Source organism: Paroedura picta, chromosome 10, assembly GCF_049243985.1.
Source record: "Paroedura picta isolate Pp20150507F chromosome 10, Ppicta_v3.0, whole genome shotgun sequence".
NCBI classification, from domain to species: domain Eukaryota; kingdom Metazoa; phylum Chordata; class Lepidosauria; order Squamata; family Gekkonidae; genus Paroedura; species Paroedura picta.
Window position 1 is genome coordinate 18,257,167 of NC_135378.1, and position 14,505 is coordinate 18,271,671.

Sequence of the window (14,505 nt, forward strand, 5' to 3'; positions counted from 1 at the left end):
CAATTTGTTTCCCAAATCAATTTCTCTTGCTTAGATTTATCGTGGAAGAAGGAGGGACACGTGCCCTCTGACTATTGCTCCATTGCTATATGGTACCAAAATGCCTGTCACTATGATGGATGCAGCGTGTGCAGAGACAGGGCTTGTATATTGCAAGAATGCGCATGTTGGGAAAGAGATGATGCACAGTGGAATCCTTGGCGGCATGCAGCGGCTGTCAGGGAGAGCTAACAAGTCTTGCCCCACTGCAAGAGATTACAAGCAATAGTCATTTAATGATATTGGAGGAACATATCTATTATTCACCTGCCCCAAATTTCAGATGTACCATCATTGCTTCAGGGGCTATATGGAAAAATTGTTTATGTGTGCCAAAGAGAAACATCTGGTGAAGATGATGCTGGGTGGGAAGGAATCTTCATTGATTGTGGACAATGCAAATATTTTGCTGATTCTTTCAAGGACAAATCTATCTCTGATGTGGACTGGTATAAGATACTACTCTTGTTATTCATATGCCTTTGTTTGGAAATCTGACCTTTGTTGTATGTACATCAGATTCTTGCCAATAAAGGTTTTCTCAATCTGACAAATTGTTTTACTCAGGGAATGACAAACCTGGAAGGAATGGAATTGCTCTAATAGCGAGGTGAAACATGGTGCAAGCAATTGGGAGCTATCCTACCAAGTCTGACCACGTCATCAAACCTCCTGGAAAGCCTATCCATCTAATCATCATTTAGATTTATGCCCCAACCAGAGGTTGAAGAGGGAGAAATTGAAAGATTTTCTGCGTCCAGGAAAAAATTGATCGCATACCTACATGTGATGTGCTGATAACTGTACAAGACTGAACCACAAAAGGAGGAAACAAATTTGAATCGAATGACATGGGGAAATTTGGGCTAGGAGTGTGAAACGAAGCCGGAGAGGGATTCATGGGGAATTTCTGCACAGAGGGTCAAATTGCTCAATGCCTCCTACCCGCAATAGCAGGATAATAAATCCAGCTATTTCTCCCCTCCATACTTTAAAATCTTCCTGCCACAGTGTCTCGCTTTTCTCCCTACTCACATGATGCACAAAAAGCACAAGAGAGTGCCTAGGACTCCAGCCCTCCCTCTTCCTCCCCTTGCACTTCTTAAGTGGGGTGCTGCTTCTGTGCCACTTCCATGCTGCCCCATGCTGCCTTCACTCCGCCCGTTCCGTCTTCATTCCACCTGTGCTGCCCCGTGCCGCTTCCATTCTGCCTCCATGCCACCCATACTGCTGCTGCCGCCACCCAAAGCAAGAGCTCTGGCTGCGTGGCAGCAGCACGGGCAGCGTGGAGGAGGCATGGGGCGGCACAGAAGCAGCATGGGTGGCATGGAAGTGGAACGGGCAGTGTAGAGGTGGCATGGTGTGGCATGGAGGCAGCGCCCCACTTAAGAAGTGCTCGGGGAGGGAGTGGAGGGGCAGGAATCCTAGGTGATTGTAGAAGAGAATGGCTGAGCGGCAGGTGGGTGGGCCAGTGGGGTGTGGGGGGGGAGAGGAGAAGAAGGGACGGGGGTCTGACAACCAAGAAGGAAGGGAAGGAGGCACTTAGTAAAACACTACATTGAGACTTAATAGGGGTTGAACTGACCTGGGGGTGGGAATCTGCCTCCCTTGCTGGGCAGGAAATGGAAATTGTATTATTATTAATAATAATGATAATAATAAAAATAACAGCAGTAGCAACCATAATAAATCTTCACTGTTTTCTGCCAGTAATGTGCTGTCATCTGCTTGTCTCCAAGTGTTACTGTTCCTTCCACTGATTTTCACTCCACCTGCATCTAAATCTAATCTATCCTTCCTTATAATACGTTCTGCATATAGACTGATGAGACAGGGAGATAAAATACATCCTTGTCTGATGCCTTTGTCGATTGGAAGCCATTCTGTCCTCACAGCAGCCTCTTGTCCAGAGCACAGGTTGCATATTAAAACTATCAGATGTTGCATCACCTCCAATGTCTTTTAAACTTTTAAAACTTACTTTTCATGATCTACATAGTCAAAAGCTTTGGTGTACTTTATGAAACACAAGCCTGATTTTCCGAAACGCTCTTGTGTGCTCCAGTAACCAACACACAATTGCAAAAGGACCTTCAATGCTTCCTCCTTTAGTGCCAGTGTTGTGTGGTGGCTGTGAGAGGATCTGATTTCTTGCTCCTCCACATTCAGGTAGCTGGGTGACCCTGGGCTAGTCACAGTACAGTTAGTGCTGTTCTCACAGAGCAAGCCTATCAGGGCTCTCTCAGCCCCACCTATCTCAAAGGGTGTCTGTTGTGAGGAGAGGAAGGGAAGGTGATTGTAAGCTGCTTTGAGGTTCAGGTAGTGAAAAAGCAAGGTATTAAAAACCAACTCTTCTGAATTCAGCTTGAACACCTGACATTTCTCATTTCATGTACACTAAGTCTTTTAGTTAGGGATGCTGAAAGATCACTGCAGAAGTACCTTAAGTGAACAGTGTGCAAACAATATACCAAAGCACTATACCAGGGGTAGTCAAACTGCGGCCCTCCAGATGTCCATGGACTACACTCCCATGAGCCCCTGCGAGCATTCTCTGTCCATGGACATCTCTGGAGGGCCGCAGTTTGACTACCCCTGCACTATACAAAAGAGATTCAAGGGTGACAGATTTCTTCCAAAAACACCCTTTTGAAGAACATGTGATTTTAGAAGGTGAAAGGTACACCTAAGGCCCTTGAAAGATCAACACATCCAGTTTTATGCAGAAGGTGCCACATTGAAGAGGCTGTCCCCACCTCCCAAATTCTCCCACCAGGGTGCCTTCTACAGTACAACCCAGACAGAGAGAAAAATCTTAAACCAGCCTATTCAGAATTATTTCGAGGTCTCTTTAGTGGGGTGTATTCCATTGAAATGCGCTCTTAGTTCTGATAGTGCCCCGTCTCCATGAGAACTAAGCTTCAGCGAATGGCATGTATCAATATTGCCTGTTGCTCATAAAGAGCTGCAAGACTTTATTCTGCTGTAATCAATACGACCATCTTTATTTTGATACGGTGCTAACAATGGCAAGTTGTTTTGATAAAAGTCCAGCTGTCAGCCTACCGGGAAGGATACTACGGGATATACAAACATTAAACTGGGTTTGAGCCTCTTGTGGCGCAGAGTGGTAAGGCAGCCATCTGAAAGCTCTGACCATGAGGCTGGGAGTTCAATCCCAGCAGGCAGCTCAAGGTTGATTCAGCCTTCCATCCTTCCGAGGTCGGTAAAATGAGTACCCAGCTTGCTGGGGGGTAAACGGTAATGACTGGGGAAGGCACTGGCAAACCACCCCGTATTGAGTCTGCCATGAAAATGCTAGAGGGCGTCACCCCAAGGGTCAGACATGACCCGGTGCTTGCACAGGGGATACCTTTACCTTTACCTTTACTAAACTGGGTTTACCGCCATCGTATCAAGCTGCTGCCATAATCGAACACACATATTACTTAAATGAAAGGGAAGGACGATACACAACACAGACCCATTTTATTCGGAGAGAAGAAGAGCTGGTTGTTTATATCCCGCTTTCCACTACCCAAAAGAGTCCCCACCACAGACTTCCCGTGAGGCAGGAGCAGCATGGAGGGAAAGGGGCAGGGTTGAGAAGAGTGATTGACAAATGAAAATTTTAAGAAATTTTGGAAATCTTTTGCTAGGCTTTTGTCAGCTTTCCAACATCAAAGCTGAGCAGATGGAGAGCAAGCAGCCAGGCAAGCAGAACCGGATGAGAAGTTAGGTTGGCTATGGGTTTGACCTGTACCTGTGTCACTATTTTAGGGGAGAATTTGACCACTTTGAAAAATGTTGCAGGGACCTGCAGTGTTTGTGTGTGTGGGTGTGATCTCCCCCCCTCCAAGCCTTTTCAAATATCTAAAAAAAAAAACTCCAAAACAGACCAGCAAATTGGAAAACAGGCCAGCCAAAAACACACCCCCAGTAGCTAAAAGCCAACTACACCAAGCATTTCACACGTTTCGCACTTGCCAGTTGCCACTGAGAAAAGACGTACCTCTGAAGATCTCAGCCACAGAAGCTGGAGAAATGTTAGGAATAAAGACTTCCAGACCTCGGCCAGAAATTCCGAAACCCCCCCCCCCCCACACACACAAATATTTGATTCCAGCCATGAAAGCCTTCAGCAATACATAATGAAATACTGTTCGGTATTTGAAAAGGTGCAAGGCGGGGGAATAAAAATCAGTTGCTTCCCCTACACTGTGGGCCCCAGAGGCATTTTTTAAAAAATGGTCAAATTCTCCACTAAAATGGCTGCAGTGCAGGTCAAGCCCATAGCTGCCATAACCTCTAGCGTGGCCCTCAGTCCCAGAAAGGCCAGAAAGCCGATTGCTCCGCGAACTCTAGATTGCTCTCATGTTGGATCATGATGCTGCCTGGCTGAGAGCCAGTTTGGTGTAGTGGTTAGGAGTATAGACTTCTAATCTGGCATGCCGGGTTCGATTCTGCGCTCCCCCACATGCAGCCAGCTGGGTGACCTTGGGCTCGCCACGGCACTGAGAAAGCTGTTCTGACTGGGCAGTGATATCAGGGCTCTCTCAGCCTCACCCACCCCACAGGGTGCCTGTTGTGGGGAGAGGAAGGGAAGGCGAATGGAAGCCACTTTGAGACTCCTTCGGGTAGAGAAAAGCGGCATATATAAGAACTAACTCTTCTTCTTCTTCTACAGGAAGGAAATGGGGCGTGCGATGACCAGCCAATGCCACTAAAGCTGCTTTTAGAAGATCAAAAATTGAAGCAGAAGTAACTTCTTCCTGAATACTTGATAATAGGGAGGATATAAATGTAGAATGCATGTGCTTGACTGTTGTGAAGTTTACGGTCTGTAACTGCTTTGTGTTGATGTGGAATGAACCAGGACACCAGTGGCATTTTAAATACCATTTATTTCCATGTAGGTTTTCATGAGTTGCCTCTTGTGGCGCAGAATGGTAAGGCAGCAGAAATGCAGTCTGAAAGCTCTGCCCATGAGGCTGGGAGTTCGATCCCAGCAGCCGGCTCAAGGTTGACTCCGCCTTCCATCCTTCCGTGGTCGGTAAAATGAGTACCCAGCTTGCTGGGGGGTAAACGGTAATGACTGGGGAAGGCACTGGCAAACCACCCCGTATTGAGTCTGCCATGAAAACGCTAGAAGGCATCACCCCAAGGGTCGGACACGACTCGGTGCTTGCACAGGGGATACCTTTACCTTAAAGATCATCTTGTGAGCAACCAATCCCCTTTTTAAATGATTGCCAATAGCCTTCAGGAAAATCAGTGTTTTCTCTGCTCTTCGACATGCAGCCAACTGTGCGACCTTGAGCTCGACATAGTGCTCATAGTGCTGATAGTACTGTTCTCACAGAGCAGTCCTGTCAGAGCTCTCTTAGCCCCACCTACCTCACAGGGTGTCTGTTGTGGGAAGAGGAAAGGGAAGGCAAATGTAAGCCACTTTGAGACTCCTTCAGGTCAAGAAAAATGGCATATAATACCCAACTCTTCTTCTTCTTCAGTAATATCAAGGCTCTTTCAGCCTCACCTCCCTCACAGGGTGTCTGTTGTGGGGAGAGGAAAGGGAAGGTGACTGTAAGCAGCTTTGAGAGTCCTTCGGGGAGAGAGAAGCAGCATAGAAGAACTAACTCTTCTTCTTCAGTAATATCAGGGCTCTCTCAGGGAAAAGGAAGGTGAATGAAAGCCTCTTTGAGGCTCCTTTGGATAGAGAAAAGCAGGGTATAAAAACGAACTCTACTTCTAGTACGCTGGGTGTGGGGGACAACTGCAGCAAAAGCTTCTTCCTTTCTTTTAAAAATTAGGTAAAATAATAGGGATTTTCGTAAGAAGTCATTCTCTGTTTTACCTCTTAGCTTCACCCATCTGACACAAAATGTAGAAATGGGGATTGACTGGATGAATTAGTTTTGCTCCAAAAACCCTTGGACCTTGAAAAAAAATAGGTGTCCTCCTAATATAAAGCTTGTCAAATTTGATTTTTATAAAGCCAATGGTGTTTACATAGAGGAGTTAAACTTCTCGGAAGAATGCAAATAAGAACTGGCACCGAAGTAAATATTTGTTTAATTTACAAACATCAGTAAATTTACTGATATCAGTCCCAATCAGACAAAGCCACACGGTATAACACATGTACATCTAATTTTTTCTCTTTAATTCTTTTTTTTTAAAAACCCTCTTAACAGAATACCCCAAGATTTACTGAAAGAAGAACACAACCCAATGTGAAGAATTATTACCAATTTTATATTGTGATTTAGCAGCAACATAGTCAACAAAGGGAAACATTAGGGCAATAAAGTAGTTTTAATTTTTTTGGGGGGGGGGGGAATCACAGTTCTTGGTAAATACAGCCTCTCTCTTTTTAATTTTAAAGGTAAGGAATTCCAAAGAAATATTAGTTCGTAAAGTTCTACTTTCTAGAGTCATTTTCTACACACCAATTCATTTGCTGTAAAGTAAATGTATATCTAGGGAAAGGGTCAATTCTATACACTTGCCGTCTATGGTAGACACATCTTTTTTCTTCCTCTTATACTTTACAGGGATCTGGGACGTGCCTTATTCTTGCTAGCATGAAAAGTACAACTCATTGTTGCTTCCAGTTCTGTCAGTTGACACCCTATGAAAGGTTGTTAGGGGAGGAGGGGGGGGGGAGAATTAAAGAACCCAGAATTAAAGAAACCAGTCCAGATCTATTTTACCCCCAAAAGAATATGCTATGTTAGTCCTATTGCAAATATCCTGATTTTATGTCTTTAAAAAAACAAACAGGAAATACAAAAATATCAGGACAAATATAAATTAATATATATTAAAGCACTGGGGGTGGGGGACAGTAAAAGGGGTGGCCTAAAATGTTAAGTACAACGTACTTTGATACAATAAATATTTCTCAATAAACTGAATACTGTATAGAGCAGTTCAAAAACTCATAGAAACAAAACCTCCATATTATACCTAATTTTCTCAACAATAATCTATTTTTTTTTATCCTTAACATTTATAGTACAAAAAAAATTAATACTGGAAAAGGGTGGAAAAACACTTGATTTCTTCTTTTGCCAACGTGCCCACAGAAAAGTGTACATCAGGAGATTTCCAGATTGTGGGATATCCTCTTCTGTCCAAGAGGTGAGATTCCACCCTACAAAATGCATCACATGCATTTGTTAAACTTTCACAAGTGGGTTCTCCTCATTGGCCATTCTTCCTCCCACCTCCTGGACGAGTATGAGATAGTCTTGTCAAAAGAATACAACCCCCCCAAAAAAACTACAGTTAAGGAAGTAGAAAAAGAAAATTCTTGTTGATTTTTCATCAGTAAGATGGAAGGGTCAAAAGTCAGTTGGAAAGTGTCAGGTTATCCTCAGTATGTTACAAAGAAGGACCGATGTTAAAAGCAGTTAAGTTTCCAATTGTTGTTGAAATGTTACTAGGTCTCTGTTTTGATTTTTTTCTTCTTCTTCTTCAATGCTCCTCTTGATCAGGAGAAGTCTTAAGAGTTCAAGCACTTGATTATTCTTTTATTTTTTGCAAGTGAAGAAAAAAAATGTAGTCTTTATTCTCATAATAAAAATAAGTCTGTTCTGTATTTTACAATATATTTCAAATCTTTCCACTATGAAGCATTAATTAGTCCAACGTGGTCAATAAGTATACAACATTTAAAAAAAAATAGACGTGGGCAAAACGGGGAGGGCGACGCTTAGGAGGGGCACTTTGTACAGCCACACTTCACCACTTTCTCCACCTCGTCCAAAAACGAGGACCCGTCAGTGCATTCAAAAGAGTATTTCCTCCTCTTGCTCCTCAGCGGTCCGCAGCACTGCCCAGCTGAACATCCGCCCCGGCAGTCTAGTCTCGATACCTTCTTGGTCGTCTGGCACGCGGCGTAGCCTTGCTGCTTTTGGAAGTAATCTCGGATTCGTTCCCCTCGACAAGAGATTTCTGAAATATATATTAAAAAAGGGACGCTCACCAAATTACAGACCCTTTTGGATGCAATTAGTTTCAAGATGATGAGAGCGAGGCTCTCATAAAATACATCTCAGTCTATTTGCCTGGCTCGCTACACTGTTTTTTTCCCGTCTAAGGCAGGGGTAGTCAAACTGCGGCCCTCCAGATGTCCATGGACTACAATTCCCATGAGCCCCCTGCCAGCGAATGCTGGCAGGGGGCTCATGGGAATTGTAGTTCATGGACATCTGGAGGGCCGCAGTTTGACTACCCCTGGTCTAAGGTGAAGCGACTTAATAGGATTTAAGAATTCGGTTTTAATCAAATTTTAGTGTCTTAGCTGCTGTTCTTTTTGTATACCTTCTACTCTTTTACTGTTGTATACCGTCCCGGGACCATTTTTTGGAGACGGGCGGTCTAGAAATCGCAACAAATATAAATAAATAAATGCATACATGCATTTCCAATATACAGTCCTACGACAATGCTTCTAAATATAGTTTCAGGTTTGCTTTGTGCACTGCACAATGGAAAACAATGGTTTTGATATACAGAATTAAAACTGGATGGCAATTCCTGAGATCAGTGTATTTTGCAGTGACGACTTATATCATAAATATGGCATTACTTCTATGACTGGAAAATTGGAAATGTAAATCTTTCTTCCTTATTACAGAAATATACATCATCTATTCCTAATGGCACAGGCAGCTGGTTTCTTTTACTGTTGGGAAGTGCTTGAGACTATACGCAATTTCATTTATTAGACCCGGAGTTAAATATTATGCAGTTTGTTATTTAATAGAAGTCACATTCCACTAACAGCATAAATTACTGAGCCGGTTTAAATGGGAGACATCTGGATTGGAGGCTCGACCCCCGCATTCTATTCGTTGGATGCAAAGAACGAAATAAATAAATGCCTGTTCACGAAAGAAAGGGAGTGGGAGAGAAAGGGACAGAGAGAAAAGGAAGACAGCCTTGATAGTCAAGGGGAGAAAAGAAAAATACATTGGAAGAAAAAAAAAGTTATCCTGTTTTCATCCATCTCACCTGTATAATTCGCTGTGATAAATCAGCTGAAGATGGGAGGTCAAAAGTAGAGTTTGTGATAAAACTAGGAGCAGAATCATTGGATTTGGCTTCTCAGTTGCAGAAGGCAGAGAAACAATAAATACAGAAAGATATAGCAGGTAAAAGGCAGCAGTTTAAATATAGCAAAAAAAGTCGCTTCTGAATAAAAGAGGAAAAAAAGGGGTGACAGCAAAACAGTTGATGGGGCCAAAAGTATTCCAAATGTTAATATAGAATTCAAGGACTCGTTAAAAAAAATCCCCTCTCTTTCTTCATTATAAAGTAATGAAAAGTTTAAATTATACAAAAATAGATATCTATTTCTTATGGAGACAAACTCTACAGTTTATAAAGGGGAAAAAAAATCCAAAAACAAAATGAAACACACACCCCAGGACAAAGAAAAATGTACTCTGTATGCGGGGAAATGGAACAAATTTTGTATCATCTTATACAAGGGGTAGTCAAACTGCGGCCCTCCAGATGTCCATGGACATCTGGAGGGCCGCAGTTTGACTACCCCTGATCTTATATCTTGGGATGGTAAAATGGCCATTTCTATGTGAATCCATGACAAAGAGATTGGTGATCTACCTTTATCGCAGCTGTCGCCAGTGTATCCGCTGCTGCATTCGCAATACGGTTTCCCAAGGCCTGAAAGCCTGCATTTACCATGTTTACATCGGACGGACTGGCAGGGGTTAAACAATTCTTCATCTTCATCACAGAGGACTCCCCCATGTCCCTGCAGGCATTTACAACTGTATGAAAATGCATTGATTGGCAAGCAGGTACCATGTACACATCTACAGGGGGAGACAAGCCCAAGAGAATAAAAAGAAATTATTGATCCAAATGAAGGCAAAGCAGTATTGGCTAGAAATGCTTTGTACTGTGATCGAAATAGGCAATTGTGTGTAGTTTTGGGTGTCCGCCCCCCCCCCCATTTTAGAATGCTCTTTTCCAGAAAGCCATGGTAAAACATTTTTTTTTTGCAGATACCTTGGTCTGCAGGGTTAGTACAAGCATATGGCACCGCATAGGACTTTATTTGGTTAGTGCTGGAATACTGCCACTGTAGATGTGTTATGGAGGACCTGAGCAGTGTGTCACAGATACTAGATTCTGCATTCCTCACGCAAAAAGGCTTTTTTTTGGGGGGTGGGGGGTGGTTTGTGAGGTATTATGGTGGTAAGGAATGCATAATCTGGCTCAAAATGACTCGAATTGGGGGGGGGAAGCAAGTAGAATTTGAAAGGTGAAAAAGCCACAACTTACCTGCATCTCCTACTCCCTCCCCCACCCCACAAAGCCTTCTGTTAGAAGAGGAAGAAGAGGAAGACACTTCATGACCAACAGAAATTGCAGTTCATTCATACCCTACAAAGACGCCCGAGTAAGAAGTGCTGTTGGTATTGGAGATCATTCCTGGCATTTACAACAGTCCAAGCTGGACATTCCTCCTCTTATTTCACATTAGAATATGTTTTTGAGTTAAAGAAAGTTTGCTACAGTGTTACATATTTTGATCTTTATCCAAATAAAAGATGACATCCAGGGTTGGTCTTAGTGATTTTGGGGTGCAAAGCAAAAGCTCAGGATGGGGCCGCAGAACAACTTCCCCTGGGGACCAAGTAAAGGGTAACCTTCACCCCTTGTGAAGTGGGTGTGAGCCACCACTGTTGCTGGAAGCCAGATGTCCAAACCCCAGATGGAGACTACTCTTCTTCCTCCTACTGGGAAAAAAGGATGTAGGTGGTTGTTCCCCCCCAAAAAGTGTGGGCCCTCAGGTACCTGCCCCTGTTGCCCTTGACTAAGGGCACTCCTGATGACATTTAGTTTAGATTCAAGATGAAATTTAAGAACCAGAACATGAACAGAATCAAAGAATTTCCAGAGTGGTTACTCCGTTAGAATGTCACACTTGGAGAAATGGGAGACTATTTTATCTCCAATTAAAAGAAAGGGAAACAGAGACTCAAAGGGTCAGTGCTCTCATCATGACTAGCTTGGCCTCGATTCTGATACAAAGTTTCCTCCAGTCATCTTAATCAGGCTTAAAACTGTTTTTCCCCAAAGTGATTGAGAAAAATACAGTATATGCACAGGTTCCCCATGAAAGTTTAAGAACAGTTTTGGGGAGGTGATTGTGAGTTGACAAAGTACTAAAGGTTGTTACCATCAAGACTCCACCCCACCACCACCCCACCCAAACTTTGCAACTCAGCAGAGAAGGGGGAAATCAGGTGTAATCACAAACACAGAAAAAAAGGCTGTCTCAGAAACAAGGATCTCCTTTTACCTAGTTCCTGACAATTATTCTAGACAGCACAGTAATTAATTGAAGTACATTTTCCACATTTTCATTTTTCTGGCTTGTGTATGACTTTAGGCTTTCCCTCCTATTGTTCATGAGTTATGCTCCCTCTAGTGGTCAATTCAATATTACATTTATTTATGTTTGATATATCTCCTTGTAGAATTAAAGTAGTTTTTTAAAATGCCAGACACAAACTATGTAATATTGAATTGACCACTAGAGGGAACAAAACATGTACAGAACAAATTCCCCCCAAAAGCAACAAGAGCACACAAGCAAGGAAAACATTGCTGCCAACAAAGATCTAGATTCACATTAGCATTCTCACCAAAAGACTTTTCCACTCACACAAATTCAATATAGGCCCTGTTGGAATTGTCTGTGAATATCCTAGATCATGCATTCTCAATCAGGGCTCCCTGAGAGCTCCCCAGGGGCTCCCTGGCCTTTCCCCAATATCATGTCATAATGGACTTGGCCACAATCTATTTCCGGCATTGCCATGAAAGCAGGGAATTGACCACTTCCACTGACCTGGGAGTCACATTCTCATGTGGTTACCAGGCCTGGGAAAGGGCATGTTTCAAACCACCTCCTTTCTCTTCCCCCTCCCAGTCCTCCTTGAAGCTTAAAAAAATATTGCAGTTCCTCCATGATCAAATGCTTGAAAAAGGCTATTAAGGAAACAACCCCTGCATCCAATCTACACATCTCTAATATATCCTCCCAACAATCCTTTGAAGTAGGTTGGGCTACCAAAGAATATCTGGTCCATGGTCACCCAGTGAGTTCCAGTTTTCTGGGATTTGGACCTGGATCTTTGTAGGCCAAGTCTAGTGATCTAACCCATGCACCACACCACCTCCCTTAGGAATTAAAGGTTATTAGAAAACACACTTACTTATTTCCTAGACAAGGGTCATTGGCTTGCTGATCACAAAGTTGGCCTGTCCATCCTCCATCACACTCACACGTAAAGCCTGATTGGCTCGTTGCATGGCATGTTCCATGGACGCACACCTTCTTGTGACAGGGCTCACAGCCCGGGAGAATCCCAACTGGCAGCGGAACGTTCCTAAAGTCTTGCAGTTCACTGTTGATGTACAAATTACGGATGCATCCTTGAAAGCTAGTGCCATTTTGACCTGGGGACTGATGCAAAGCGGCAACGTTGTTCTTCATAGGCATTCCTGGAAAACAAACAAGTCTGGCCACTCCCTTGAAATGAATCATCATTGTTATTTGAAGACTGTTCTCTCTTATTCCAAATAATTAATTAATAATTAGAAGAAGAGCTGTTTTTTTAATGCCCGAAGTGACTTACAAACACTTCTCTGACCTTTTCTGTACCAATGGCACCACGCCAGGCTGCCGCTGATTGGTTATGATGGAGCTGTTTGGCCTGCCTCTCTTCAAGTTATGTATGGAAGAAGGTCACTGTTTTTCATAAATATTCGGCTATCAGGTGATCAACTAACATACAATAGCCCAGCACTGACCTTCCTTTTCTAAAGCCACTTTGTTCCTCAATAAGCAGGTTTTCTTCTAACCAGTCTTGGAATTTCCAGTTTAAATGCCTTGCATACAATTTGCTTACAGTGCTCAATAAACATATAGGCCTGTGGGTCATTCCTGTCTCCTTTTTTGTAGATTGGAACCACCACTGCTACCTCCCACCTTTTCAGGAGTCTGCATGATCTGTCAGTTACTGTAAAGCAGTGGTTCCCAACCTGCGGGCTGCGGCCCGGTGCCGGGCCGCGAAGGCCATGGCACCGGGCTGCGGTTCCCTCTTCCCGCCCCCCCGCAGTAAAAAACTTCCCAGGGGCAAGCTTGCGGCCCTGGAAGCTTCTTACTGCGGGAGGGGGGGAGAGGGAATCAATGCCGTGCCTGTGCATTGTGCAAGCACGGCCGGGACGCGCATGCATACATGCGCCACGCGCGGCCAAAATTGCACATGTGCGCCACTTTGCACATGTGTGCATGCACGAAAGTGCCATGCATGCACGATTTCGACCGCACGTGGCGCATGCACACATGCATGGCTGTGCATGCGCGGGCAGGGCAGTTGCCCTGCCGGTCCCCAGCCTAAAAAAGGTTGGGGACCACTGCTGTAAAGAGTATGGTTAGGGCTGGTATCCACCAATCGATGTTTCTCTTTATTAAATCAGGGGGTACTAGGTCATAGCTGGAGCTTAACCTGACTTCCTATCAGCTTCCTTATCTCTGTCGGGCCATCTTGTGGCCAGTCAGGCAGCTTGACCTCATCTACGATATCTACTGAGGGATATTCAGCTCCAGTGCAGAATATAACATCTTATAGGGGGCTTCCCATATTTCAGATGGAATTGTTGAGGCCAAGCAAGGGTTTTTTGGGCAATCTGCCACCAATTTCCCAAACTGAGAGGAATCCCTATGGAGGTCCGTGTGCCTAATTTGTTCCCAGGCTTCCAGCACGGCCTATTTCTTTTTGATAAGAATCGTATTTTTGTACTTTTGTTGTAGTTGCTTGATATCATTTATTAGGGTTCCTGTAGAGTTAACCCTATAACAAGCGTGCAAAACTCCCAAGTGTCTTTTTGAGAGACCTGCATTCTTGATCAAACCAGATCTTAGAATGGCCATTTGGGTTCTTACTTGGTTCTAATGTTATGCCTCTTAGAGTCTCCTGGAAGCTGAGCAACATTGTTATGAATGGGATCTCTGCAAAGTTGAGGTGGTTGAATGATTTAAAACGGATATGAAAATTAACACCTTTTTATCATATTACATTGTCAGCGGGCCTAACATGAAGCTCTTACACACCAGGCCTTTGGTTGAGGTCAGCAACAACATCTATGGGGCCCCAGAACCCTCCCCCCTTTCAGACAGGCCCACTTTGTAAGGTTGCAATTGTAATGTTAACTATTGGTAAATGTTTACTGTTGCTAATATCATGGTTATAGTCATTGTTGATGACACTTCATTGTTAATGTACAGGTACAGAATTGATATTGTACTGTTACCCACTTCACTTTCCCTGTAACGCACTCTGAGAGCAAGGGAGGGTGGTATATAAATGCAAATATGAATGAATGAATAACATACAAACAAACAAACAAACAAAC

General features: G+C 43.6%; 1 protein-coding gene across 9 annotated transcripts in view; it reads right to left on the reverse strand.

The window, feature by feature from the left end:
• Positions 1–6,093: 6,093 nt before the first annotated feature.
• The window catches only part of SLIT2 (slit guidance ligand 2), a 350,865-nt gene continuing 342,453 nt past the window's right edge, over positions 6,094–14,505 (reverse strand). For 6 of the 9 annotated variants that reach the window (XM_077301591.1, XM_077301593.1, XM_077301587.1 and 3 more), the window contains 3 exons: positions 12,303–12,591; positions 9,676–9,887; positions 6,094–7,998 (listed from right to left, as the gene is read on the reverse strand). In XM_077301591.1, the coding sequence (XP_077157706.1) occupies positions 7,757–7,998; positions 9,676–9,887; positions 12,303–12,591 (743 nt within the window). In that variant the 3' untranslated portion in view covers positions 6,094–7,756. Of the gene's footprint in view, positions 7,999–9,060; positions 9,150–9,675; positions 9,888–12,302; positions 12,592–14,505 lie in introns of all 9 variants that reach the window. The other 3 variants (XM_077301590.1, XM_077301592.1, XM_077301594.1) reach the window with 3 other exon arrangements.